This window comes from Mauremys mutica, chromosome 13 (genome assembly GCF_020497125.1).
Source record: "Mauremys mutica isolate MM-2020 ecotype Southern chromosome 13, ASM2049712v1, whole genome shotgun sequence".
NCBI classification, from domain to species: domain Eukaryota; kingdom Metazoa; phylum Chordata; order Testudines; family Geoemydidae; genus Mauremys; species Mauremys mutica.
This window is the reverse complement of record NC_059084.1, coordinates 19,636,622-19,662,853: the sequence shown is the minus strand read 5'-3', so window position 1 is coordinate 19,662,853 and position 26,232 is coordinate 19,636,622. Positions and strand designations below refer to the sequence as shown.

The window sequence follows — 26,232 nt, the reverse complement described above, 5'->3', positions numbered from 1 at the left end:
CAGAGCCACAGGCTGAAGGAGGAGGGGGCTCCCACTGGCAATCTCTGGCACTACTGCTTCCCACCTGGAGCAGGGGCTGAGAAGCAGGAGGGGGGTGGCTCTGGGCTGGGGAATCCTGCAGTTGATGCAGGGATTCCCGGGCAGGGTCTGGTGTTTCCCCATTGCAGTGAGGCTGATGCGCATTTGCTGCCACAGCCATCTGGTTGGGACTCCAGAGAGAGGGGAAGCCTCTTTGAGCTGGGGAGGGAGCAGGGATGGGGATCCTCGGCCCTGGGATTTTGCAGAAAACCTTGAGCTGCTCATCCCCATCTAATGCAGCAGTCTGAGCATCTCTGCCATGGCCCCTCCATTGGGGTCCAGAGAACCTCCCAGGACCTGATCCCAAAGCCCATTCAAGTCAATGGAAGGCTAAGCCCATTAAAATCAATGGGAATCTTTCCACTGATTTCAGTGCAACAGGTCCCCAAAGAACAAAGAGGGTGCCCAGGAAGGCAAAGGATGCAGCAGGGACACTGCCCCTCTCCCTTCCCAGGGAGTGCCCATTAAAGGCAAACTGCTACTCTCCAGGCCAGGCTCCCAATGGCTTGTTGGGCATCCTTTGACAAACAGAAATCAGTCAGGGGAAGACGCGGGAGGACTCTGCAAAGGCACTTCGCATGTAATAAAATGACTGCTAAGAATTCCATGAGTGCTGCTGGACCCAAAGCGCATTTCCCCCAAACAGCCCCTGCAGATCTGTCTTCCTAGTCTTCACACACTAGAAAAACAGCTTAGATATTGCGGCCATGTGTTTTAATGCAATCAGCATTACCTCCCTTCCCGCACCAAGGGACACTTTACAGGTGACTTTCATACCTGGTGCATCATAATTCACGTGCCATATAAACATTTCTAGGATTTGTCTGCAGCAGTTTGTCAAAAATGCATTCACAGAATTTGCAGGAGTGAGGATATAGAAGTGAGCTACAATGACAGGAAGTGTGCCTTAAAACTAAAAAATACCAGCCTCGCTAACTGCTTCTGTTGGGGAAATTTGCTTTTAATCTCAGTCAAAATGGGAAGTATCCATGTGTTGGGCAAACTTTTGAAAGCTGTTAATCTAAAGCACTCTTTACCCTTCAAGAAAAATACAGTAACTCCTCACTTAAAGTTGTCCTGGTTAACGTTGTTGCATTGCTGATCAGTTGGGGAACATGCTTGTTTAAAGTTGTGTAATTCTCCCTTCTAATGTTGTTTGGCAACCGCCTGCTTTGTCTACTGCTTGCAGGAAGAGCAGCCTGTTGCAGCTAGCTAGTGGGGGCTTGGAACCAGGGTGGACCAGCAGCCCCCCTATCAGCTCCCCCATCAGTTCCCTGCTCCCCTAAGTTCCCTGTGCAGCAGTTTCCCAGCAGGCTAGCAATTGCAGCTGTCCCTCCCCCCACTGCCATGTGCTGCTCCTGCCCTCTGCCTTGGAGCCAGGGCCGGCTCCAGGCACCAGCATCCCAAGCAGGTGCTTGGGGCGGCAATCTGCAAGGGGCGGCAGTCCCTGTGTTTTTGCCCCCAAGCAGCGCGCCAAATTGCCGCCGCTGACGGCGGGAGCAGTCCATGGGCCGTTAGGGCGGCATGCGCGTTTCCGCGGTGGTGGCGATTCAGCGGCAGCTTCTATGTTCAGCTGTCCATGGAGGCACAGCTTCTGTCTTTAGCTGCCGTGGAAAGACGCGAGCCGCCCGAAGGGCACACGGACTGCCCCCGCCATCCAGGGCCGGCTCCAGACCCAGCGCACCAAGCGCGCGCTTGGGGCGGCATTTTGCCGGCAGGGTGGCAGGCGGCTCCGGCGGACCTTCCGCACTCATGCCTGCGGAGCGTTCGCTGGTCCCGCGGCTCAGGTGGACCTCCCGCAGGCATGACTGTGGAAGGTCCGCCGGAGCCGCCTGCCGCCCTCCCAGTGCGCCCTCCGCAGGCGCGTCTGCAAGAGGTCCCCCGGAGATGCGGGACCGGCAGCGCACCCCCTGCGTGCTTGGGGCGGCCAAATTCCTAGAGCCGCCCCTGCCGCCATCAGCAGCGGCAATTCGGCGCCCTGTTTGGAGCTGCTCCCTGAGACTCCTGCTTACTGGGGGGGGGGAAGGGAGAGGGGGGCTAATGTCAGGGTATCCCTCTCCCCCCTGCTCCTGCACCCTGCTTACTCTATCTTCCATAGAGCAGGGGGAACACACCAGGGCTCAGGACAGAGGGAGCTTGTAGCAGCTGCAGTCTCAGCAAGCTGATCTAATTAACAACGCAGTGTACTTAAAGGGGAAATGCGCATATCGACCTCCATTCCTGCTGCCTTGTAGAGTGAGAGAGTTAACCTCTGAGGGCTCATCATTTAGCAGTAAGGGAAATATCCCACCCTCTGACTCCTCCACCTGAACCAAGCTTCACAATCATCATCACTGTGTACCAGCATTAAATTGTTTGTTTAAAACTTAGTGTGTGTGTGTGTGTGTGTGTGTGTACATACGATGTTAAGCGAATCCAATTTCCCCATAAGAGTTAATGTAAATGAGGGAGTTAGGTTCCAGGGACACTTTTTTATATACTTTCATATCATATAAAAAAAATTTCCCTGGAACCTAACCCCCTGATTTACATTAACTCTTATGGGGAAATTGGATTCGTTTAACATCGTTTCTCTTAAAGTCACATTTTTCAGGAACATAATTACATTAAGTGAGGCGTTAGTGTATATATATATGCACTTACTTCAGGACTGAGATTCAAGTTTTAAGCTTCTCAGCAAGTGCATAATACATATTTCATTCTTCCCAATATTTTCAGAGAAAAAAGGTCTTGGCCATTTTAGAATAAATGTACATACCTTCTATTTGAAAGTTTTATTTGGAAAAAGTGTGTTATCCAAGGAAACTGTTAGCATGTTGTATGGATGCACTTCGGATAATTTTATACACACACACACACACACACACACACACACACACAGCCTGCTTCAGAAAGTGAATGCTTTCACAAGATTGTTTTTTATTTAAAAGCACAATGCATTTTTAGCATCGATGTATATGAAACTTGTGTAATTCTCATGACTGTCTCCTTAAAACACTTGAAATACATTATATAAATTTAGCAAGAAGAGACCAGCATTATCCCAATGTTTTTTTTCCATTAAGGTATAGCTTTTTGAATAAATATTTTAAACTAATGGGGAAATTTTGAGAATTTACATATAATTTCAGACAGTCTCATTGGTATTCATTATCCATTGTGCTGTTAAAAAAAAACCCTCCCAAAATCCATGAGAAAACTAAAGCTTATTTCTCTAAGTGTAAAACGGCTCCATGTCTTAATACCTGATATTGGAGATAGTGCTTAGATCTTGGCTCAGGGCTTTGTTTTTTTTTTTTTAAGTTGAACATTGTCACTAATGTGAGTGTGCAAGAAAAAACAATGAAACCCCCACAGGGAGAGCCATCAAAATATTATTTTCTGTTGCATTTCTAGACAGTGGAGTTAACCGTGGGCAGAACTAATGTCACCCATTAGAAAACAAATCATCAGAAGAGACAAGCTCAGATAGTTTGTGACACTCCACCACCCCAATATTTTCAATGCAGGAATGAGGATTTTCCCTCTAATACAAAAGGCTTGCTACCTCCACAGGCCCACTTCTTCCAAGCTGGGAAATAGGCTGGTCCTGGCTAGCTGATGCTTTAAAGGGTGATGCACACACCTCCTTGTATCTGAAGATATTACTACAGGAAGTTATCCCATCTAAAAGGAATTCTAAGATGGAGCACAGCATTCAAATGCTTTTGACACCATCACTGATTGCAGATGCAAACCTCTGAGCTGGCACAAGTTGCCTGTTCCCCCAAGGGCCTGATCCAGAGCCCACTGAAGTCAATTGAAGTTTCCATTGTTTTCAGTGACCTCTGGCTCAGGCCCTCCAAGCTGCTGCTTCATGGGGTGTATGCCGATGCTCAGGCGTGATGTCGGGATATGTCTCTTCCCCACAGAAGCCTGAATTCACAAGCATCCTTCTGGAAGGAACCTGGATTAGTCATCACTTAGCCACAAATGAACTAAGATCACGGAAAAGATTATAGGTCATGGAAATTCCAGTTTCTCCCTTAAAAGTAACATACCCCCACTACCTCCCCATGTTAGTATTTTTTTTAAATGTTGATTTTGAAAGGACTTGAAAGGAAAGAGAGTGATGCAATTAAGCTCTGAGGCTTATCACAGACAATCGCTTCCTTCAGACATAGTAAAATGCGAGGGTTTGTTTTATGCATTGATGAGCATGTTTCTTTAAGGAGCTGTGGTTCAGAGAGGCATGCCTTTGCTAGGCTGTTTAGCACAAATCTGGCATTAGTCTCTCTCCCAGACCCTCCATTTCAAACCTGCCTGTGGTTTTTATTCCTGTGACTAGACATGGCCTGCGAAAGGGGAACTTCCAAAATCCCTTTCAGCCTTTTTTGTGCCTGCATCTCTGTTAACGGGCACTCCGTTACCCACCCAAGATGGAAAGGACCCTTCTGTAGCAAAAGTTGCAGGCTCCCTGCTCAACTCCAGGCTTAGGCCATGTCTATATGTGCAGCGGCACAGCTGTATCTATGCGGCTGTGCTGCTGCAGCACATCTGGTGAAGATACTTGCTGATGGGAGAGAGCTCTTCTGTCTGCGTAATAAAACCACCTCCACGAACGGCAGAAGCTCTCCTACCAACATAGCACCGTGCTCACGAACGCTTATGTCAGTGTAATTTATGTCCCTTAGAGGGGTGGTTTATTCACACCCCTGAGCAACATAAGTTATGCCAACCTAAGCTGTAGCGTAAACCAGTGGTTCTCAATCAGAGGTACGCAGAGGTCTTCCAGGGGGTACATCAGCTCCTCTAGATATTTGCCTAGTTTTACCACAGGCTACATAAAAAGCACTAGCGAAGTACGTACAAACTAAAGTTTCATACGTCTTGTTTATACTGCTCTGTGTACACTGTACACAGAAATGTAAATACAATATTTATATTCCAATTGATTTATTTTATAATATATGGTAAAAATGAGTCAGCCATTTTTCAGTGATAGTGTGCTGTGACACTTTTGTATTTTTTAGGTCTGATTTTGTAAGCAAGTAGTTTTTGAGTGAGGAGAAACTAGGGGGTTACGCAAGACAAATGAAACTCCTGAAAGGGGTACAGGAATCTGGAAAGATTGAGAACCACTGGTGTAGACATAGCCATAGAAGTGAGAAACATAAGCGATCCCTCCCTGACTGACACAACATTCTCACTGGATTTCAGAGACCAGTGGAAGCTACATCCTGCCTCTCCCAGCCTTGGTGTTTTGCCCAGTGACCTATGAACTCATTAGAAATCTAAAAATGTCCAGTTCTCAGTGTTATAAAAAGCACATGCCCTGGGGAGGCAGTTGTGTAATGTGGTGGTGAGTAAAGCTCGGCAATGTGGCTGAAGATGTCAGGGAAGAGCTTGTGTATTAACTTCCAATTGCAAACTCTTTGCTCCTTCCCTGTTGAAAAATGGGCTCCACACTCAGAGGATTAATAATTAACGGATATTACTTGATCTCATTCAATCCATTTCACAGAGAGAAATCACAGGTTGGCAGCACTTACAGGAACCTCAAAGCATCAGCAGCTCCACTTTGAAGCCAGCAAGCTTTGGAATATTACACTGAGATCTTTTGAAAAGAAGTTCAGAGCAGGAAAAATACCTCATCAGCAATATCCCTCTATTATCGTCACTGTGAAGTGCTGTAAGGGAATCTCTCTCTGATTAGAGTTCCAAGCATTGTGCTGCACAGCAGGGTTCACTATTGTCACTATTACTGCCCAGTCTTTCACAGGGTATATGGCCTCTGTGTGTGGTGTGTTTTGTTTTTGTGCAACTTGTGTGTTTGAGAAATTCACCGTGTGACTGTGATGCAGAAGAGCAAAGGGACTTTTTTTTTTTTAACACCAGGCTGATCAAAACCATCAAGGGAAAACCCTGAGAAACTGTCCATGGAGAAATTTTAATCTCTGAAACTAAGCACCAGGCTAATGTCTGTTGGCAAAGAGGCCAGCACTCCTGCCCGTCCCATTCCATCCCACCAAAGGAATGCTTTGAGATAGGGTGGTGTGCATCTTGCAATGCAAACCCCTGCATGTGAGCTTGAAAGAATTCTAGTGTTGGATTTTGTGTGCAAATTCTATTCGCCCTAGTGGGCTTTATGGGTGCAGATTCTGATACCTACAGAATCTTTTAAAGATTCCAGAGGTGTTTTGTACCAACAAAGGGCAGATGCACAGTTTTGAGTTCACAAGCAGAAGCCAGGTAGCCATCCCTCTGAAAGTGTGTCTAGATGACTTTAATATCTTCACTTTCATAATTTCTGATGTTAGTGGCAAATTTTCCACCAACAATTTCATTGAAATAGGCACATTCCCATGAAACATTCTGATTTTGATTTAACTTTATTTTCTGATGGACGATGACTTTTTTTCCCCCAACCAGCTCTAATAAGAAAGTAACGAGTTCTTAAGGCTGTAAGGCTCTCTGACTGGACAATTGATGAAATGGTGATGCTACAAGAGCTGACAGTATAAACTTTAATCTACAAGAGGAAGAGGGTTTTTTAGTCATACTGTTTAAAACTCTTTTCAGGGGGATGGGGGGGGGGGATAAACTGTATATAACGTCAATTGCTAATTATCACTTTGAACAGGGGAATTACCTCCATCCTTTCAGTTAAGGTGCTGGAGATCACAGTAAACTCCCTTATGTCTCAGTAGCCCTCAACAAAACTGGAGGCTCACATTTTGAAGGTAAAAAAGAAAGAAGGGGAGGGGAGGAGGAACCTCTTGGGGGGGGGGATATCTTTTTCAGGCCTTCTGGGTAACATTATGAAAATCTCTCAATTTTTAAGTCCCTTGCAGATCATCTTTAATGGAGAAATTAATCCATTGCCACCCAGGATGTATCTAGCCCATGACTTTTAGATGAACTGTACTTTATTTTTTAAGACCACTGTATAAAGAGACTGTACCTCTTTACTTCAACTGCACTGTGTATTATCTACAGGCTGAACCAGCAGCAGCTGCACTGATCATGGTCAACAAGACCTTAAACTACTGGGATCCTGATTTTGAGGACGATGTCATCAACATTAACGTTGGGGGTCTGCGAAGAAGGCTCAGCTCCAGTGCACTCTCTAAATTCCCCAACACCCGGCTGGGGCGTTTGCTATCCTGCGACTCTGAGGAGTCCATCCTGCAGCTCTGTGATGACTACGATGTGAGCGCCAGGGAGTTCTACTTTGATAGAAACCCAGGCTTCTTCCTATATGTGCTGCACTTCTACCAGACCGGGAAGCTGCATGTCATGGATGAGCTGTGCGTTTTCTCCTTCTGCCAGGAAATAGAGTACTGGGGCATCAACGAGTTCTTCCTGGACTCCTGCTGCAGCTACCGCTACCATGAGCGTAAGCTGGAGAGCCGGCACTACAACTGGGACGAGGAGAGCGAGGTCAGCAGCGTGGACACATCCCCTGACGAGATCTCTGACTTCAACCACGACCTGCTCCGCTACAGCACTCTGCGCTGCGGCAACTTGCGTAAGCGCCTCTGGCTCACTATGGAGAACCCAGGCTACTCCATCCCTAGCAAACTCTTCAGCTTTGTGTCCATCAGTGTGGTGCTCGTCTCCATAGCCACCATGTGCATCCACAGCATGCCCGAGTACCAGGTACTGGATGAGGATGACAACTTGCTAGATGATCCTGTCCTGCACAATCTGGAGTATTTCTGTATCGCCTGGTTCACCTTTGAAGTGTCCTCCCGCTTGCTTCTTGCGCCCAACCTGAAGAAGTTCTTCAAGCACCCGCTGAACCTGATTGACATTGTCTCAGTGCTGCCTTTTTACATCACCCTCTTGGTGGATGTGACTCTGGGCAGTGACTCAGAGCTGGGGAACCTGGGCAAGGTGGTGCAGGTGTTCCGGCTCATGAGGATATTCCGGGTGCTGAAGCTGGCTCGGCATTCAACTGGACTGAGGTCGCTAGGGGCCACCTTGAAGGTAAACGCTGCTCTATGTCCTTATCTATCGCTGTGGTGGTTAGGTATGAAAGATACGTTTGGTATTTCAATAAGATGTAGCTGGTAGAGGTATCTACAGTACTTCCACTGGGGTCCCAGCTCATAGAATCTGGAAGGTTCCTTAGGGTAATGTCAAAAACCTTGCAGTATATTAGAAAAATCTGGCATGCTAGGCACTGTGCGCTCCCCTTAGAATGCCTGTAGCACCTTACATCCACACACAGGCATTCACACTTGGATTTGTAGACATGCTTCAAGGAAAGCTAATGGCCATGTGGTGCTCCACCATGCCAGTCTCTGCCAATGCAGTACCAGAGTGGTCAGAAAGCACAGGTATAATAGAGCCATGGTGTGAATAGTTCCTGGGTTCATCTGGCCTGTGTGTTCTCCAAGCCGCACAGGGGCCAAGCTAGCCAGAAGCCACTTAATGTTCTAATAATACGGCACACACCATGGAGCTCAGCTGTGCAACCTACTCCCCAAACCCAGCTTCTTCAGCTTCATTCTACTTCTGTCTCCAGCATGGCTGAGGGGGGGGCCTTCCTAGGAGCATGCTGCCAGCTTGCCCGAGGCCAACGCTCAAGCATTGGTGTCCCTCCTTCTAGGAGATGAGGAGATCCTGGGCCAGCTCTGCTCAGCTGCTTGCAATGCTCTAGTGGTCTGAGTGACTGGCTGAGGTGGGCATTGCTTGGAGTGGCAAGCAGGTGCCACGAGAAGGCCAAAAGACTGAAGGTGCATCCAGTATAACAGGGCCTGAGACACAACAATAGGCCCAGATCAAGGCAGAAAACGTAGCTTTTTGACAAAGAGCAGGACTGAATTCTAGGCACTTTCCCTTCTGCACAGTCTGTAGTCTCTCAGGGTGCAATTCTGAGGGCTGAGCTGGAGAACACTAGCACCCTGTCCTGAGCAGGCCAGCGGGACAGGTCCAGACTGGGAGATGCCTGAGACACTTGATCTCTTTGAGGGGACCAGGATTCAGACACAGCAGAAGAGACAGCGGTTAAGCAAGTCTGGCAGGAAGAGGAGTCTACAGACTAGGGACCCTCTACAGCAGGTATGCAGCTCTTTACTATCCAGTGAACTGATGGGGGCTGGGGAAGAGTTTTCGGAGGTCATTACAAACCCTGCTATTAGTGTCCGTATAAGGACCCTCATGAGGCTGAAATCTCCAACCCTAACACAGTTTCCACTCGCCTCCTGGCCATATCAGTTCCCCCATGCCATTCTCCATTTACCTCCACATAAATAGCAGCTGCTGATCCCCAGCCCAGTCAATTCAATCCTGCTGTAATTTCTCAAGGTCCGCTCCCCACTTGCCTGGCTCCCAAGCAGTACTGCAATAGAAACAATCAGAATAGCAATCATCTACAGTCTAAACAGTAGAGACTCTTACTGTAAAAAAAATTTCATATTGGGCACTGTGGCCAAAACCTTTCCTTTGAATCCCATCAGCCCACATGCCAGACAGAGGCACCTAAGTACCATGCAGCTGTTGTCTTTACCTGCAGACACACTTCATTGTCTTTCTGGTTACTGTTCAGAGAAACAGTCCTACTCCCCTTTTGCCAGCAAAGTGATAGACATCTAACCTACCACATCCCAGGAGAGTTGGGGAAATAACTATACTGCCCACCCCACCTACTGTCGGACAGCAAATACATCTTTAGAAAGCTAATGGAGATACCAATTAATCTCAGCCTGTATTTTTCTCCCGTTCTTGGCAGCTTTGTCCAAAAAAAATTCATAAAGCAAAAATTCATAGATTCCTTGCTATCAAAGAGTGAGGCTATGCATATTTGCTTCCACTCCCACAGAAACACACATACTGCTGATCCTCCTATATCCTCGTCCATGTGACTAGTTCACCAGTGCAAATTTATCAGACTTCCCCCCCTTGTTTTCTCTCATTCCCTCTTGATAGGCCCCTCTGCAAAGAGTTGTTTTCAAAGGTCTGGTCTCCATTGTTAGTCATACAAAATGACCATCCCATGCACCCCATATTATCTTGTCAGCACCATGTACCCTTATTTTCCTAAATATCTGTGAATGTCTATTGTATGCCCTTTATCATCTCTAGCCAAGGAGATAGTACCTTCCAAGAAGGTACACCTCTACCCCGATATATCTGAATTCGTGTTATATCGGGTCACATTATAACGCGGTAAAGCAGTGCTCCGGGGGAGGCTGCGCACTTCGGCGGATCAAAGCAAGTTCGATATAATGCGGTTTCACCTATAAGGCGGTAAGATTTTTTTGGCTCCCGAGGACAGCGTTCTATCGGGGTAGAGGTATATTAGAATTCAAATCTGAACTGAAATTGTCACTTACCATATTTGTATGGCACCTGGCACAATAGGGCCCTGGTTCATGAGTCGGAGTCAGACCCCCCTGCAATACAAATAATAAATCCTGGAATTCCTAGGGATATATGGGGTATCACTCTGGCTTTTAACTCTTTTCATTTCTTATTTTTCAGTATTGTGGCCACTCCAGCACTGCATACACCCCAAAACCGGCCTGGGGTCAGGAGGACTGGATTGACAGTGGTGGAATGGCTGCAAAACCTGAGAAACTGGGAAGACTAATTCTTGGACATGCACAGAGACAAAAATAGTTAGTGCCAGGGTCCCACGGACCTATATTATGGTCACCATATGTGGTTCTGCAGTGTATGGTTGAGAGGCCCCCTACATGGACCAGCACACTTGAAAAGTAATGAGATTTTTAAAATCAAACATGTTATAAAGGCCTGAAACACAACACATGTCTTAAGGCCCATGTTTTCAAGTGTTTTTTAAGATTTCTGTTTCAAAAGTAATAGTTGTTCTTGTTACATAAGTAGATAAAACAATTCCATTTCATTCTGAAAACCTGTCTCAAAAGTGAGCATTTAGCTGAGGAATCTGGCAATAAATATAATGTAAAATTGTTACTTTCTTGGTTGCAGAATTCCAATAAAGCTGTACATGTGGGAAAGGCTCCCTGAACTCTGTGTTGCAGCTAAGTGTGAATGATAGCGCAACAGAGCTGGGACTGACAAGCTGATTGTATGTTATGCAGGGGTGAAGCCTGGGGAACTAGGATTTTCCTGGGCTTTGACTCAGCCTGAGCTACTGATTTGCTGAAGGATGCTGAGCAAAGTCTCTCTTGATCTACTTTGGGAGAGATTGAAATCTCACTGAAAACACCAAACTGCTGCATCAGATTTAAGTTTCTTTTTGCTGGGCATGTAAATTACAAAGTATTGTTAACATCTTCCTCCCTTCTGCAAGAGCATACAGCATCAGAGGAATGAAAGCCCATTGACATAAGAGGGAAGTAGGGAGTTGGTATCTTTGGCAAGTGGACTGATTAGCATTAGTGCCAGAGACATGAGCAGTGAGATTTCTGCTGTTTATTGTAAAGAGACTCTGGATGTTCATCAAATCACCTGGGGCCTAATCCAAAGCCCATTAAAGTAATGAACCTTCCCATTGCCTTCTGTGGTCTTTGGAGCCAGCACTTGGTTCTGACAAAGCCTATCCAGGGGACAAAGGCCCACGTGAAAGAGGATCTGCTACAAGCCAGACCCAGCCACGCTTCACCCCCCACCTCATTGTCTGCTCCTAGCTATTGTACTTTATTCTGTCCCTCCAGCCTCTTTTATTTTTATTGACTCTTTCTGAACAATTGTCCCTGGCACTCCACGCTGCTAAGAGGCTGCCTGTTTGAAATTGACTTCCAGAAGATGCTGCCAGTGAGGCAGCAGTTGCAGCAAACATCAGAGAACCTCTCTGCTCTAATTAGTCCATCAGGCTTGGAAGGCCAATTCGTGATATTAGATGCAGCTATCATGCTTCTCAGATACAGGTGAGGTGCCTAACTCTCATTGAAAGTCAGTGGGAGTGGCTAACTCAGGTGCTTTTGTAAATCCCAGTAGGCATCTATCTGTATCTTTAGATCCTATGTATCCTGGGCAAGTACAAAGGGCTAGATTTACAGCAGTCACACAGGAAGCTTACACCGAAGCCAGGAAGTGCATCCAAGTCTCAGTCCAGCGCTCAATCCAGGAGAACATCCTTCCTCCCCTTAATTCTCACTTGTGCCTGGGCAGGGACTGTGATTCCAGAGTCTTATACCACATGAGCACAACAGAATATGCCAAGGAGCGACTTCCAGTCTTCACACTGCAGTCCCTTTTGTTTATTCATGTGTATCCTCACCCTAGTGTCCTAAGATGGAAGCTGAGCTTGGTTTGATTTTCCTTTATTGCATTAGAGAAAATATCTTGTGCTTCTTTGAAAAAGCCCTACCCTGTCTCACGTGAAGCCCAGTTACGGGCAAACCTCTCTGGCTTTAAGGCTCTGATTTCATCAGAGCCAGTTAGCTTAGCTCCAGTAGTTGCTTAGTAGGGAGACTTCTAAAGCAGCTGCTATTGGGGTGATTATAGTAATTTCTTCCAAACCCACAGTCTCTCCTGCAAACAATCACTTACTAGAAGCAGCCGTGTTCTTATGGAGTTACCAATGAGCAATGCATTTTAAAAACAAATGACTGTGCACAGGCAGAAGCCAATTTCCAAACATGACAGTCTCAAATTCCTCAAGCCCCCGTGTTCTAGTCCTGGCTGCGGTTTGTAAAACTGAAAGGTCTGAGTTACAGAATCACATAACTTCTACTTTTCTTGCCCTCCAATAACTCCCAGTGGCTAAACAGATACTCTTTAAAAATGTATAAACAATTTCTCTCTTGTTATTGCTGTCAGGCTAGGGCCATTGGAGGTGCTGCTATGTTCCAGCCTGGAGCAAGTGTTTTATAGCCAGTTGGTAAGTCCCTGAAAATCAAGCATGTTCGGGGATCGATGTATCGTGTCTAGACTACCTGATCCGGCAGGTAGTGTAGACATACCCTAAGCAAAGCCTTGTTTGTATCCTGCTGTGGAATCAACCTCCTTATTCTCTCATCTGGACCATGGAAGTTCTGGACACCTGAACATTCACATTCTGATTTCCTTCCTCCAATGGGTGAAAATCAAGTTGGCCGGTGCCACATCACACACAAAAAAATTTAAGTACAGTCACATAGCTCAGTGATTTGAGCATTGGCTTGCTAAACCCAGGGTTGTGAGTTCAATCCTTGAGGGGGCCGCTTAGGGATCTGGGGCAAAATCAGTACTTGGTCCTGCTAGTGAAGGCAGGGGACTGGACTTGACCTTTCAGGGTCCCTTCCAGCTCTATGAGATAGGTATATCTCCATATATACCTCTCGGTATTAGTTACAATCAGAAAACTACTGAACTACATCAGGAACCCTCCCACGTGCGGCATTGGGCACTCTGACTAGCGTCAGGTAAGTATACCTCTTAACTCAGCTAATTCTTAGTCACTTAATGTTTAGCTCCAGGTTAGTTGGTTTTCCATTTTCACAGTCTGCACTGATTCATGCCTGTTTTGTCCATCTCTGTGGGTATGTCTTCACTGCAGAGTTAGCTCAAGCTCTTACAACGCCCTGTGGGCCTGAACACTGGTCTTAACAGATCAAAAGCCTTCCTCAGCATGAAATGACAGGGGAAGTCTCACACTTCCACAGTCCCAGCTGATGTTTCTGCACTGTTGCCTTATTGATTTTCTGATTTAAAAAGTCAGAGCATAAAAGGATCCATTTGAATGAGCAGTTCTGTTGTGCACATGTGATACTGACACACACATGAGCGATGCCATCACCTGTATGGCTCTTGAGTCGTGAAATGGCATGGATTCCTCAGCACTGCATGGAAACCCTTCTTTTCCTGTGGCAGAGGCAGAAACGGGTGGGGGAGTGACTGTTGTCTCGCTGGTGGCGGTTCATCTAGTCCTTTCCAGTTCTGTGTTAGTTCGGAATCCGATGCACTCTCTTCTCAGTGATAACAGTAAGAGCTGGCATCGCCTCTTCTTTGGTTTGGAGACCTGAACAAGGCAGAGCCAGTGTCTCTCTTCTCCATGCATCCGACGAAGTGGGTATTCACCCACGAAAGCTCATTCTCCAATACGTCTGTTAGTCTGTAAGGTGCCACAGGACTCTTTGTCTCTTCTCCATCGTCTTTGAATTGTGTGGGGCAAAGGCCTTGAAACACCTCCCCAGTGCTCGACTCAGGATGGTGAGTAGGAAGGGGAGAGGAATTGCTTCTGTTTTAGCTACTATCTTTTGTGTGTGTGTGTAAACTTCACAGGACAAGGAGCATCCTGTGAGTCTCCCATTAGGAGTGATTCTGTTCTTGTGCGTAAGGCATCAAAGACGGAATCAAACAGGGGGGCTGGAACAATTTGTATTATGGGGATGCTGAAAGCTATTGAACCAAACTGTAAACCCTGCATATAATGGAAACCACTTCAAGCCACCCTTAGTTCCAGCACCTATGAAGTCAAGTGGCCGTTTAGCTTACTTCCAGGGACATCTGGACAGACTAGGATTCTCTGACTTGTTTCTGGCTGGTTTCAGGCCCCAGAACAGCTTGGAGATGACGTTGGTCCGTGTGATGGATGGTCTCATTTGAGTGATGGATGGGAGACAGTTTTCCATACTGATAATGCCAGGTCTTTTGAGACCATTGATCGCTAGCTGACGTTGAGCTGTCTGTGTGGAGTCTGAGTAGCTGGGGGTGGATGCTGCTGTGCTGTGCTGTGACTGTGAGTGCTGCTTTATGGATAAACCGATTCCGGGGCTGTCAGGTCAGCACCTTTCACTGACACAAAAATCGGCATAGGAAAGAACAGTACTGAATAAGACTGAGGGGGAGTGACTCCCCAGCCTGCGAGGTGCTTGGAGAGTTGGAGATTGTGTTTGCATCGGGGGAGCAGGTGTGATTCAGGGAGAGCAGGAAGAGAAGAAAAGCAAATGGAGATTAATCTCATTTTGTTTAACGGTGAAAAGTGTTAATACAGAGGTGGGAAAACTATGACCCACGGGCCACATCCGGCCGACGGGACCGTTCTGACCTGGGAGGCTAGCCCCCAGCCCCTCCCTTGCTGTTCCCCCTCTCCCGCAGCCTCAGCTCACTGCGCCGCCGGCGCAAAGTTCTGGGCAGCAGGGCTGCAAGCTCCTGGGGTGGCGCAGCTGCAGAGCCCGGCGTGACCCGGTGCTCTGTGCAGTGCGTGGCTGGCTCCAGCTGGGCAGCACAGCTGCCTGTCCTGGTGCAGCCGCACCACCAGCCACCGGTGCTCCAGGCAGTGTGGTAAGGGGGCAGGGAACGGTGGAGGGGGGTGGTCAGGGGCCAGGGGTGTGGATAGGAGTCGGGGTGGTCAGAGAGCGGGGAATAGGGAGGTTGAATGGAGACAGGGATTCTGGGGGCAGTCAGGGAGAAGGGGTGGTTGGATAGGGCGGGGGGTAGTTAGGGGCAGGGGTCTGGGGGTGGTCAGGGGACAGACAGCAGGGGGTTGGATGGGACAGAGGTCCCAGGGGGGCGAGAAGCAGGGGGGGTCAGATGGGGGTGGGGGCCGGGCTACACCTGGCTGTTTGGGGTGGCACCTCCATACAATTTCTGAAACCCGATGCAGCCCTCAGGCGAAACGTTTGCCCGCCCCGTGTTAATAGATGCCATTCAGCAGCTCTCTGATCTATAAATTTTACAGACCTGGTTAAAGCCTAAGCACCCTTCATTCAGGCAACATGGAAGGAGCAATTAAATACTTCTTTATTTTGTGATAACTGAAACAATAGGAGGCAAGTGTCCAAAGCATTGGGACATGTCGCAAACAGTGTTTTCCCCAGGAATTGAAATTAGGGGTGGGGGTGTTCAAATTTATGGGGGGTGGTCAGGGCCAATGAAGGGTGAGACCAAGAGGGTGAAGGTGGGCTGTATGGCACCACAGTAAAAACTGAAAACTGTTTGACCATTTTATTAGATTTAACGCATGTTTTGAAATCATCACACAAATTAAAGATGGCTACTCAAGCATTCTATGAAGCACAACATCTACATCCTTCTTGGTTTCTTGTTATAATTTTGCACAACTCTGTTATTAATGAACTTCTTGAATGAAATGCAGTTCATCTTTGGTGGCTTCTCGTGTGTCCAGTACTTCCATTCCTTCAATTGATATGCTCATTAGTTCATTCACATGATCAGGCAGAAAGCGACTTCTTTCAGAACACAAAATTCTTATTCAATGATGAAAAAGAACACTCAGCTGTAGCTGTTGTGACTAGGAATAGCAACAGATGAATTCCTACTTCTTTCATCCCAGGAAACATAGCATAAAGATCGGGTCCACCCACTAGTGATGATAAAAAAGAAGTTGAAGTCAAATCTTCATTCAGTTGTCGTATGATATTCCACTCTGTGTTCAAATTTTCTATTCTGTCCTGAGCACATGGCAGCCTCATTGCTGGTAGTGCCTCACTTCACTCAACTGTCAGTGTTTTATAGGACAGGGATCTGTAAAAGCTACGTAGAGGTTGAGTAGAATCTAGAAGTTGCTGCTGTAGATTTTTAAGAATAAAATCTGTGTCCTTTTTCAGTTGTCTTAAATACTTCTTGTCCTCTTCACTTAAGGATTCAATATAAATGCCTTCATTAGTCAACTTCTGGACTGAAGTCTTTGCTTCTTCCAGTACTTTTTCAATGGATAGCTCTCTGATTGATCCAAATGTAGACAAAGATCTACTATTGTTGTAGCAGTTGCCTGGATGGCATTGTTTAATGACCCAAGTGGTTTCAATGGTAGACTTATAAGAGAGAGTATGTCAATAGTCTTCTCTGAACGTAGTAGCAAAAGTAATCCACCAGCCTCACTACTTAGATCCATCCCATCTTGGTAGATACTTTCCAAAGTCAGTAATAATGGCTGGAGTAATTTTAAGACAACAGCCAAGGATCGCTCATGAGAAAGCCAGAGGGTTTTCCCAGATTGGATTAATTGTAACTTCAGTCCCAGTGTATCTTCTATATTTTCCAAGATATTCAGTCTTTTTGGACTCTTGCTGAAAAAAGAATATAATGAAGACATTAAATTTATAGCTTTTTAAATGTCTTTTGAAGAGTCCGCAGCTTGTACTAGTGCTAGTTGGAGTAGAGGGCCTCTGCAGTGTGTATAGGAAAGATTAGGGGTTTGCAGCTCCATCAAATGCACAAGCAGCAGTCTGTTTGGGTTCCAATTGACAAGCATTTAACTCTTTTAAGAGGTGGGTTGTCACAGATGCAGCCGTTATGTCTTCTATAACTTGAACATCTAGAAATGCATCTACTGGCCTACTTCTGACATCAAGATCAGTGCATTCATCAGCCATGTATGCAAATTTTTTGAATGTGATGAGAGAGGTCTTTGCTTTTTCAACTGTTGAGTCTTTCACTGTTGCACCATATGCTTCTAGCCAGTCAGTTGAGTTTCTTGCAGAAAGTCTCTTGAGGTTCCACCCAGCTCACAGTGATTTCAGATGAGCTCTCAGTGGGGGAACCTTGCTGCTAGTGCAGACTGGGCCCTCTCTTCCATTTACACTTGATTATCAGTGATTTCAGCTGTAGTGGTCACTTAACAAAACAAAAGACTATCTATGGAGCCTAATCAGCTCTGTCTTTAAACAGTGGAGGGGGGCCGGTCAAACAGTACTTGTGACTCAGACAGACCATTAAGCAAAACATCTGTCCCCACCCTCTCTCTTGATGCCCTCAATCAGCACAGGCTAAGTACAGTTCTACTGCCCTTTACTCATACAATAAGAATAACAACATTTAATCTCACACACACACACACACACACACACACACACACACACACACACACGATTTGTAACCCAACCCAGCCAAAATCTACCACATGGGTGACACAGCTCTGTTTGCTGGATACCTAGGTAGATTAGGTGTGACTGTAAATGCAATCTGGTCTTGAAGCCTTTCCCCCCAGCTCATCACTAGCTGTCAGGGAGAGCTCATTTATACTTTTGTTTACAAATCATAATTTGGCCAACATCACTGAAATGAATGCACTGACATCGTCATAAACACAAAAGCTGTATAAGGAAGCTAGTCTATGTTCATACTTTTCAAATCTATTATACTTTTTCAGATGCACGTATTTTATCATTACACTTTATATGCTTTTAAAGTATGTATTAATGTTTCAATTTCAATTCAAATTCCCAAACAATCACTAAATTGGCAACACTGCATGTAACTAATTCACAAAACTGGAGGGGGTGTTGGGGAAATTCAGGGTGGGGTGTAGGGAAATGCCTGTTTGCAAAGCTTGAATAGGGCTACAGCCATGTCTACATTACAGGTGCTGCAGCAGCACATGTACAGCACTGTAGCGCCATGTGTAGACACTTCCTGAAGCGACAAAGGGGTTTTCCCATTGCTATAGGTAATCCACCTCTGCAAGCAGCAGTAGCTAGGACCTAGCTGTGTTTATATGGAGGGTTAGATCACCCTAGCAACAACTCTGGTGTGAATTTTTTACACCCCTGAGCATCGTAGCTATGTCAAGCTAACTTTTAACTGTAGACCAAGCCATGTGGTCTGAGGGATTGCCTTAGGAATGGTTTCACATGCAGGGGCTCAGGGATTGATAGGCGAGCCATGTGTGTGTGAGAGAGAGCCAGCAAAGAAAACAATGTTTCCAGTGTTTAATTACCCTCATTGTTAATAGTTTGCACCTTATTTCCAAGCTGAGTTTGCCTATCTTCAACTTCCAGCCATTGGATCATGTTATATCTTTGCTAGACTGAAGCAAATATTTGTTCCCATGTGGGTACTTAGAGATTGTAATCAAGTCACCCCTGGACCTCTTTGGTAAACTAAATAGATTGAGCTCCATGAGTTTATCACTATAAAGCAGATTTTCTAATCCTTTAATCATTCTTGTGGCTCTTCTCTGAACCCTCTCCAATTTTTCAACTTCCTGTTTGAATTGTGGACATCAGAACTGGACACAATATTCACAGAGCCAGATACAGAGGCAAAATTACCTGGGTTATCCTATTTACCTTTTTAAAATCTTGGCACACCATTAGCTTTCTTCCAGATTTCTGGAACTTCTCCAGTATTCCAAGACTAATTGAAAATCAACATTAATGATCCAGTGAACTCCTCAGCCATCTTATTTTAAACTGTGGGATGTAAGTTATCTGGGTCTGCTGATTTACAAAGGGTTAACTTTAGGAGGATGTTAAACAGCAGCTACAGAGTGGAATGGAAGGAGTTATCATATGATAACATCATTTCTTCATCCCCCCCATACAGAAATATTTAGTGAACACTTCTGCCTTTTCTGCATTATTAGTGATAATTCCATCATTTCCATCTAGTAATGGATCAATGCCATTGTTAGGATTCTTTTTGTTCCTAATATACTTGGGGAAAAACTCATGTCCTTAACTCTGCTGGCCATATAGTTCTCCTGGCTAGGAAAGTCCTTTATTTCTGTTCAGTGAAACCTGTTTCCTATTGACTTAAGCTAAACCACTCTTACACTGAAATGAGTGCCCACGTGGCCTTTGGTACACGTTTAACTATCAGTTTAAATTCACACCTTAAGTGATACCAGTGTGACTTCCTTGTGTAAACAAGCCGTGTAGAAAACATCCCATCTCTAAAGATTTCCATCTTTTTCTTGTCCTGCCTTGATCTACCATGACTCAGGAAAGGACTCCAGATCAGTGCATGATAACTATCCCTGGGGGCCGGTAACAGATGACATGCTTCTGTCAAAAGCAGCCTGCCCATGTTTAAGGAAGGAGGTTGTTAAGGGAAGAAGCTGTCACTGTGCCTGTCACCTCCCCTTGGGATCATATAGCAAACATTACTATGGGAATAGAAATAAATCTCCACCAAAAGCATGAGCTTATTCAAAAGGTTTGAAGATGTTACCAGCCTCAGTTCGAAGAGCAAAGTCGGTTCATCAATTCAGTCAGTACAGCTCTCATTAGCCATTTCTCCAAGACCCAGTAGGATGGGGTGTTTCTAAAGCAAACAGCCCTTCTCTTGCTAGGGGCAATCCCCCTCACTCCTATTCCTGCCCAAGAACACAAGGCTTCCCCTCCTGCCAATGCCACAAGAAAATTATTTCAGTGGGGAAGAAACTTCCCATTAGAGGATATCCAGAGTCCTGCCAAGATAAAAGGAGAATGTGTCCAAGTGTAATTAGAGGAGACCATATTAGCAGGGGTGATGGGGGAAGGAGTGGGAAGCCCCTCTATTTAGAAGCTTTGCTGGGAAGAATATTTTTCCTCTCTTCCCCACACTGTAAACTGTTTTTTGTTTGCTCCCCAAAGGCCGAGGAGGAGAAGCTGAAAGTAAAGTAATGATTGCTATAAAATGGTTAGAGCATAGTATTGATTCAGGAGGCTGCATCCCATTAGCTCCAGGTGTAAATTACATACACATCCAGAGATTTTATTTCCTGTAACCCCTTCTCTGCTGCATTGACCTCTGGATTCTTGTGCCTTGATTAGTTCCTCCTGTAGCAGCCTCCCCTCACTACCTTCTGTCTCCATGTTGTGTAGGAGGAGATCTGTATCTCTGAGCTGTCTGCACTGCTCTGTGTTTTGCCTTCCATATGCTGTCACTATGCTGCTGTCACTATGCCACTGTCCCTCCCGATTTGTCACTGAGCCCCTGCCTATAAATAGCAGGCTGCCCGATTGCTCTCATTCAGCCCACGTGACTGTACATTCCTCCCCTCTGATGAATCGCGCCTGCTATTCCCCACCTGACATGTGACAGCGCGACATGCAGCAGTGACATTGACGGATTGACACACGACAGACCTGTTGGCATGACAGCAGCTCAGAGTGGTTGGTGCATGTGCAAGGCTCCCTGCCCACAGCAGCCTGTCTTGAGACTTCCACATGGCAATTGCTGAGCAGAAGAGTCCTTGTCCTCGGCTCCTCTTTGCCCGAATGTGGCAGCAGTGCCAGGACCACTGCCAAACCGTGCTGATGAAACCAAACCCTCGGCCTGGGGAATTAACAGGGCTCCAGCTTTGAACCTTGACCACCCCTTGTGCTCCCCAGGAAACTAACTTAGCAATGGTGACACACTGTCTCTAATTTTCTTCTGCCAGAAGGATGGATCCATCCCTCATGGGGCCTGGTGGTATGGAGTGGGTACAAAGAATTGTCAGCGGGCTCCCAGACAAGCGTCCCACAAAATGGCAGTGACAAATGATGAGAGAAAACCACACTAGCCTTGCCTGGCTCATGCCCTTCCCTTGAGCTGTATGGCTGCTGGCAGGGCCTTGCTCATTGCCTGGCATCTGGCTCCATGGAGGTGCTTCCTTCCTATTATGAATGCAGGCTTACAAGTGGTAAAGGAGAAGACAATGACAGATATCGATTTGCTACTGGGAAATCAATTGTGTCCCTGACGTATGCTACAGACCCCAGACAGGTTCGCATCTCAGCTGCATACAAACCAGAGTCTAGTCTAAAGCATCAGTGGACACTCGGGCCATTTGGACTCCAGTAGCTCAGTGCAGAAATTCCATGAGCACTAGGCAGGGGAGTCACTGGTCCCTCCCTGGTTCATTCCTCCTTCACGGAAACCCCACTGGAAACAGCCAGGGCATTGCTGGTTGATCATGCAATAGGCAGAATAGGAATCAGCAGTGCAGCTTGAGTCAGACCCAGAGAAGTGCCCCAGCAGGGCATGGATTTCAGGGAGCCTCAGTTGCCCATGTATGTAGCTCAAACTGGTGCCAGCTCTTGGACAGACGGCAAGTGAACACTCCACTCAGCAGCTGGCTCAAGACTGCTAATTGCAAACAATTAGAATAGCAACGAAGCTCCCCCCACCCAACAAGTGCAGAATTTTGTCTCCAGCTTGGCTTCCCACATTCCCAAAGAAATGCCTTTTCCCCTGATGGTGGGAACCTGAAATCCTCTACTGGAACATTTAAGGTGCCCACACACCAGGGTGAAGGGAGAGAGACTGCTAGTTCTAATTCGGTGGAATGGATTCCTGCCTTCCCGTGTGACACCAAGGCAAAGAGCAAAGTTCCAGGGAATGAACCTGAGGCAGGAGAGCCAGTCGGAATATTAGGGAGTGAGAGGGAGGCATGTCGGAAGCAAGCCTGGTTTGTATTCATGCTCATTAGGTCTTGTTTTCTGGCCCTGTAGACAGCGTCAGGGCCTCTGCTGACTCTCCCTTTGCTTTGCCTTTCAGCACAGCTACAGAGAGGTGGGCATCCTGCTGCTCTATCTGGCGGTGGGAGTCTCCGTGTTCTCCGGAGTGGCCTACACAGCGGAAAAGGAAGAGGACGTTGGTTTTGACACAATCCCTGCCTGCTGGTGGTGGGGGACAGTCAGCATGACGACTGTGGGCTACGGCGACGTGGTGCCGGTGACCGTGGCCGGCAAGCTGGCAGCTTCGGGGTGCATTCTGGGTGGGATCCTGGTGGTGGCTCTGCCCATCACCATCATCTTCAACAAGTTCTCCCACTTCTACCGCAGGCAGAAGGCCCTCGAGGCTGCCGTGCGGAACAGCGACAAGAAGGAGCCCAAAGACTCTGAGAATTATCCCAGCCAGAACCATGACTCAGAGGCTCTGGGGGAAGCCTTCCAGGAGGGAGGCAGAGAGGATTTCCATGAGCTGACCAGAGACACCCTTCCTGCTCACTGACCTCACTGAGGCTAGAGTACATGGCTCCTCTCTGGTACCTTCTGTCCTGGAGACACGTGGCAGTGAGGATCTGGTTTTTATGGAACTGTCCCTTCTCCCCTCACCACCTCTCTCATGGGAAGTAAACAGGAGCAGAGACTGCAGATGCTGCTCATGCAGTGAATTGTCCTTCTGCCAGGATGATGAAGCTACCAGAACTAGAACAAGAGTGACTCTGTGGTGCCCAAACTCTCCGGACGTCCGTCTGGCCTCCCTTAGCACTCTGCACAATGTTGGACTTCATCCTCTGCCGAGCCAGGGCCATTCAGAGCCAAGGGCTCAAAGCAGTATGCCCATCAGATGCCAGCTGTTTGTCATCTTGAGAGGGACAGCACACAGCAGCTGTATCCATCTGGGCACTTCTTGAATTACCGTATTTACTGTATTAATGGCAATGCTCTCAGTGCCCCCCAAATGACCTATAAGCAGGTGCCAGGAAATTTGGAATTAAATATAATGGACTTAGAAAAGGAAACCAACGGAAGAAACAGGGAGACCTCAATGTATCCAACTAGCTTCCAGGAACGGCTCCTTCGTTAGCTAAGGGCAATCATCCTGCAGCCTAACGTTCTGTCGCTGTCCATCATAATGTTAATGCCCAGCCCCTAGTCCCCTTCCCTGCCCACCCCTAGAGAAGAAGTGAAATCCAAATTGCAATAGTGTTCACAACAGAGAAAGTTGTCCGGGGGGTGGGGGTGGAATTCAAGGCCTCACAAGGTCTTCTCTGCAGCACTGGGGTGTGATGAGTAAGCCCACCTCAGACCTGGCTCGTTGCCTTGTGGGTATGCAGCCAGGGCTGATATAAACGCTGGGTCCCATCCTCCTTACAGCTTCAGTCCTGGGAAGAGCCTAAGCTGGTCATATCCTTTCAGTGAATAAAGAGGAAAAATAAGGGTGATAAAGTTAATGGGGCCTAGATACCATGGTGAGGGGCATACCAGGAAAAGAGAGAGAGAATTACATAGGATGTCCTGTTTTACTCCTAGTGTATAGCTGAAGCTGGAATCATCCTCGGGTGCCCTTGGAAGGACCCTCATCTCAGCGCATGCATTTGCCTTCATTAGTGTCATGCGGTCACAACACTTGCTGTGTTCAGAGCGTCATCCCCCAAGGTGCAATGTTCTGGGGAGAGGCAGAAGGCTGGGTTTGCCCTGGGCTCTCTGGCACCACATGGGAAGTCCTAGGAGAGATCTCAGTAAGTCTGTGAGATGACTCCATGTTTGCCAGCATTCCCCAGCCTGGACTCCATGTTCCCCAGCCTGGCATTGAGCCACATAGCATATACCCTGTGTGAAACAGGCATGGTGTGCATTGGCCAGGCAGCCAGCAAACCCACTGCTCACACCAAATCTGCCCCAAGAGATGTGGAGAGAGTGTGTTTGTTGGCAGAGGTTGCCAGTGCTCTGATAGGAAAGCCCAGGAGAGAGCAGCTTTGCAAGAGATTTGACAGACGTAGCAAGAAGAGACGATGTCCTTGCTGTATGCAGGATGCCCTAAAGCAAAGTGATAAACCATGGCCTGTACCTAGACGCAGGCTCCATGATCCCTATGGGTTTTTTGCCTTCATTCTCACAGCCTCCTACCTCCGGCGAAATTGCCGAGTACTGGCCATTCTGCTGTGTGCAGTGACTGCTGCAGGTTAGTTACATAGTGAAACAAAACCCCAATGCTCTGATCTGCTGGACAGGGTATTCTGCTGTGTCTGGGCAGGGCTTGTGAAATCTCCACGCTTAGGTTTGGTTCCAAATTCAGCCATCTCTTGCTGACCCTCCCCCCTGCTCTCCCCTGCCTCCTTGGATGTGCTCCAGTTCTTTCTAATTCTGTTACCCTCCAAGGCTTTTCAAACACCTTCTTGGCCCCCTTGGCCATGCCCCTGAAACTCCTCAGTCACATGGTCTTGCTCCGCTCCCCGCCCCACACCTGCATACAGAGAGTGGCTAACATCCATCCCCAGATCTCTGCCAGGATGCATTTTGGGTTCCAGAGTCACATTTTTAGACGCAGCCAAGGCCTTGTTTTGCTCATTCCTATCCCTAACTTTTAGAATCTAAGATGCCCAGCACATTCTTGCACCATCACTGTCTCCCTCCTGACCCCTGCTCGCAAGCACAGGTGCTCGTCCCTTAATGCGCCTGCACCCCCCCATTCCTTACAGCAGTTTCTCGTTTAGCAGAGCTGAGCTGGGTGCTAGCTCCAGAACAGTGTGCACATCCAGTGAGTGATCTGACTGACCCCAGATTGAAACAAGAAACCATCGACTACCGTGTGTGGCCTCCGATTTACCAGCTCACTAATGGATAGGAAATCGGGGGGGAATTGCAGTTCCAGCCCTCAGTGAGGCTAAGCCCTGAATGTGGACGGGGATCCCAGAAGCAGTTCCTGTGGGTTAAGGAAGATTGAGACACGTTGGCAGAAGGAAGAGAGCACTTGATGGAGGTGGGGGAAGTTCAGACACTGGTTGTCTGTGCGTTTAGCAGAGTTTGAGGCTCTGCCAGGCTGCACCTTTCACCAGCACCTTACTTGAGAAAATGCTAACTTGATTGTGCTGTTCCAGCCCTTGACTCCCTGCCCCCAACTCTGCTGATGCCCCTCACTTCTGACCTGTACCCCACTGCTATTCCATTCCTGGGCTCCAGCATGCAGCGCAGCCCATCCTCTGCAATCCGGACCTGCCACACCCCTCGCCCCAGTGCAGTTCTACAATGTCCCTTTCCCAGTTGCCTCCACTTCTCAGGGCTGGGATGTGGTGCCAGGGCAACAAAGACATCAGTTCTCATCACTAAGGCTAAGATTTAGTCACGGGTAATTTTAGTAAAAGTCACAGACAGGTCACGGGCTCTGTGAATTTTTATTGCCTGTGACCTGTCCGTGACTTTACTAAAAATAATTGGGGGGGGGGCAGGGCTAGGTATGGGGGAGGAATGGAGTCCCACGGAGGGGACTGACAGGCCGAGCCTCCCGCCATAGCGGGGGCACAGCCCAGGTTCCAGAGCTGTCTGCAGCTGCGGGACAGGGGTGTGTGGCCCGGCTGCAGCCTCTGACAGAAGCCGCGGGGCTGGGCACATGGCCCCGGCTGCAGCCCCCAGCAGAAGCCACAGGGCTGGGGCTGCAGGGCACTAGTTCCAGCCAACCCCAATCACAGGGCAGGGGCGCACAGTCCCGCTTCCACCTCCTGAAGCTGTAGAAGTCACGGAACCCATGACTGCCATGACTAAATTGTAGCCTGACTCCTATCTGATCCGTGCCCTGACAGCCAGGAGCAAACAGGAACAAACACAGACAGAAGCAATTAAAAACACTCAGGGACACACACACATTGATCCTTGGTGTAACTCTATTGACTTCAGCAGAGTCACCAGGGAGGGATTTGGCCTGTTGACCCATGTAAGAGATTTTCCGTTCACTCCAACCAATTATAAGGCAGAAGAAATTACTCATAAAACATCTTAAACAGAATTTCAAAAAAAGGATCAATAAGAGATGCAGTTCTGACACGTCTGATTTAGGTCAAGGCACAGAAAATGCAGCTCGCCAATGGACCAAATGGGA

The 26,232-nt window shown here is 47.4% G+C and overlaps 1 protein-coding gene across 3 annotated transcripts in view; it reads left to right on the top strand.

The window, feature by feature from the left end:
* The window catches only part of KCNS1 (potassium voltage-gated channel modifier subfamily S member 1), a 30,518-nt gene extending 5,116 nt beyond the window's left edge, over window positions 1-25,402 (top strand). For 2 of the 3 annotated variants that reach the window (XM_044986553.1, XM_044986554.1), the window contains exons 2-3: window positions 7,057-8,049; window positions 22,189-25,402. In XM_044986553.1, the coding sequence (XP_044842488.1) occupies window positions 7,057-8,049; window positions 22,189-22,644 (1,449 nt within the window). In that variant the 3' untranslated portion in view covers window positions 22,645-25,402. The remainder of the gene's footprint in view (window positions 1-7,056; window positions 8,050-22,188) is intronic. The other variant, XM_044986555.1, reaches the window with a different exon arrangement.
* The last annotated feature ends 830 nt before the right edge of the window (window positions 25,403-26,232 follow it).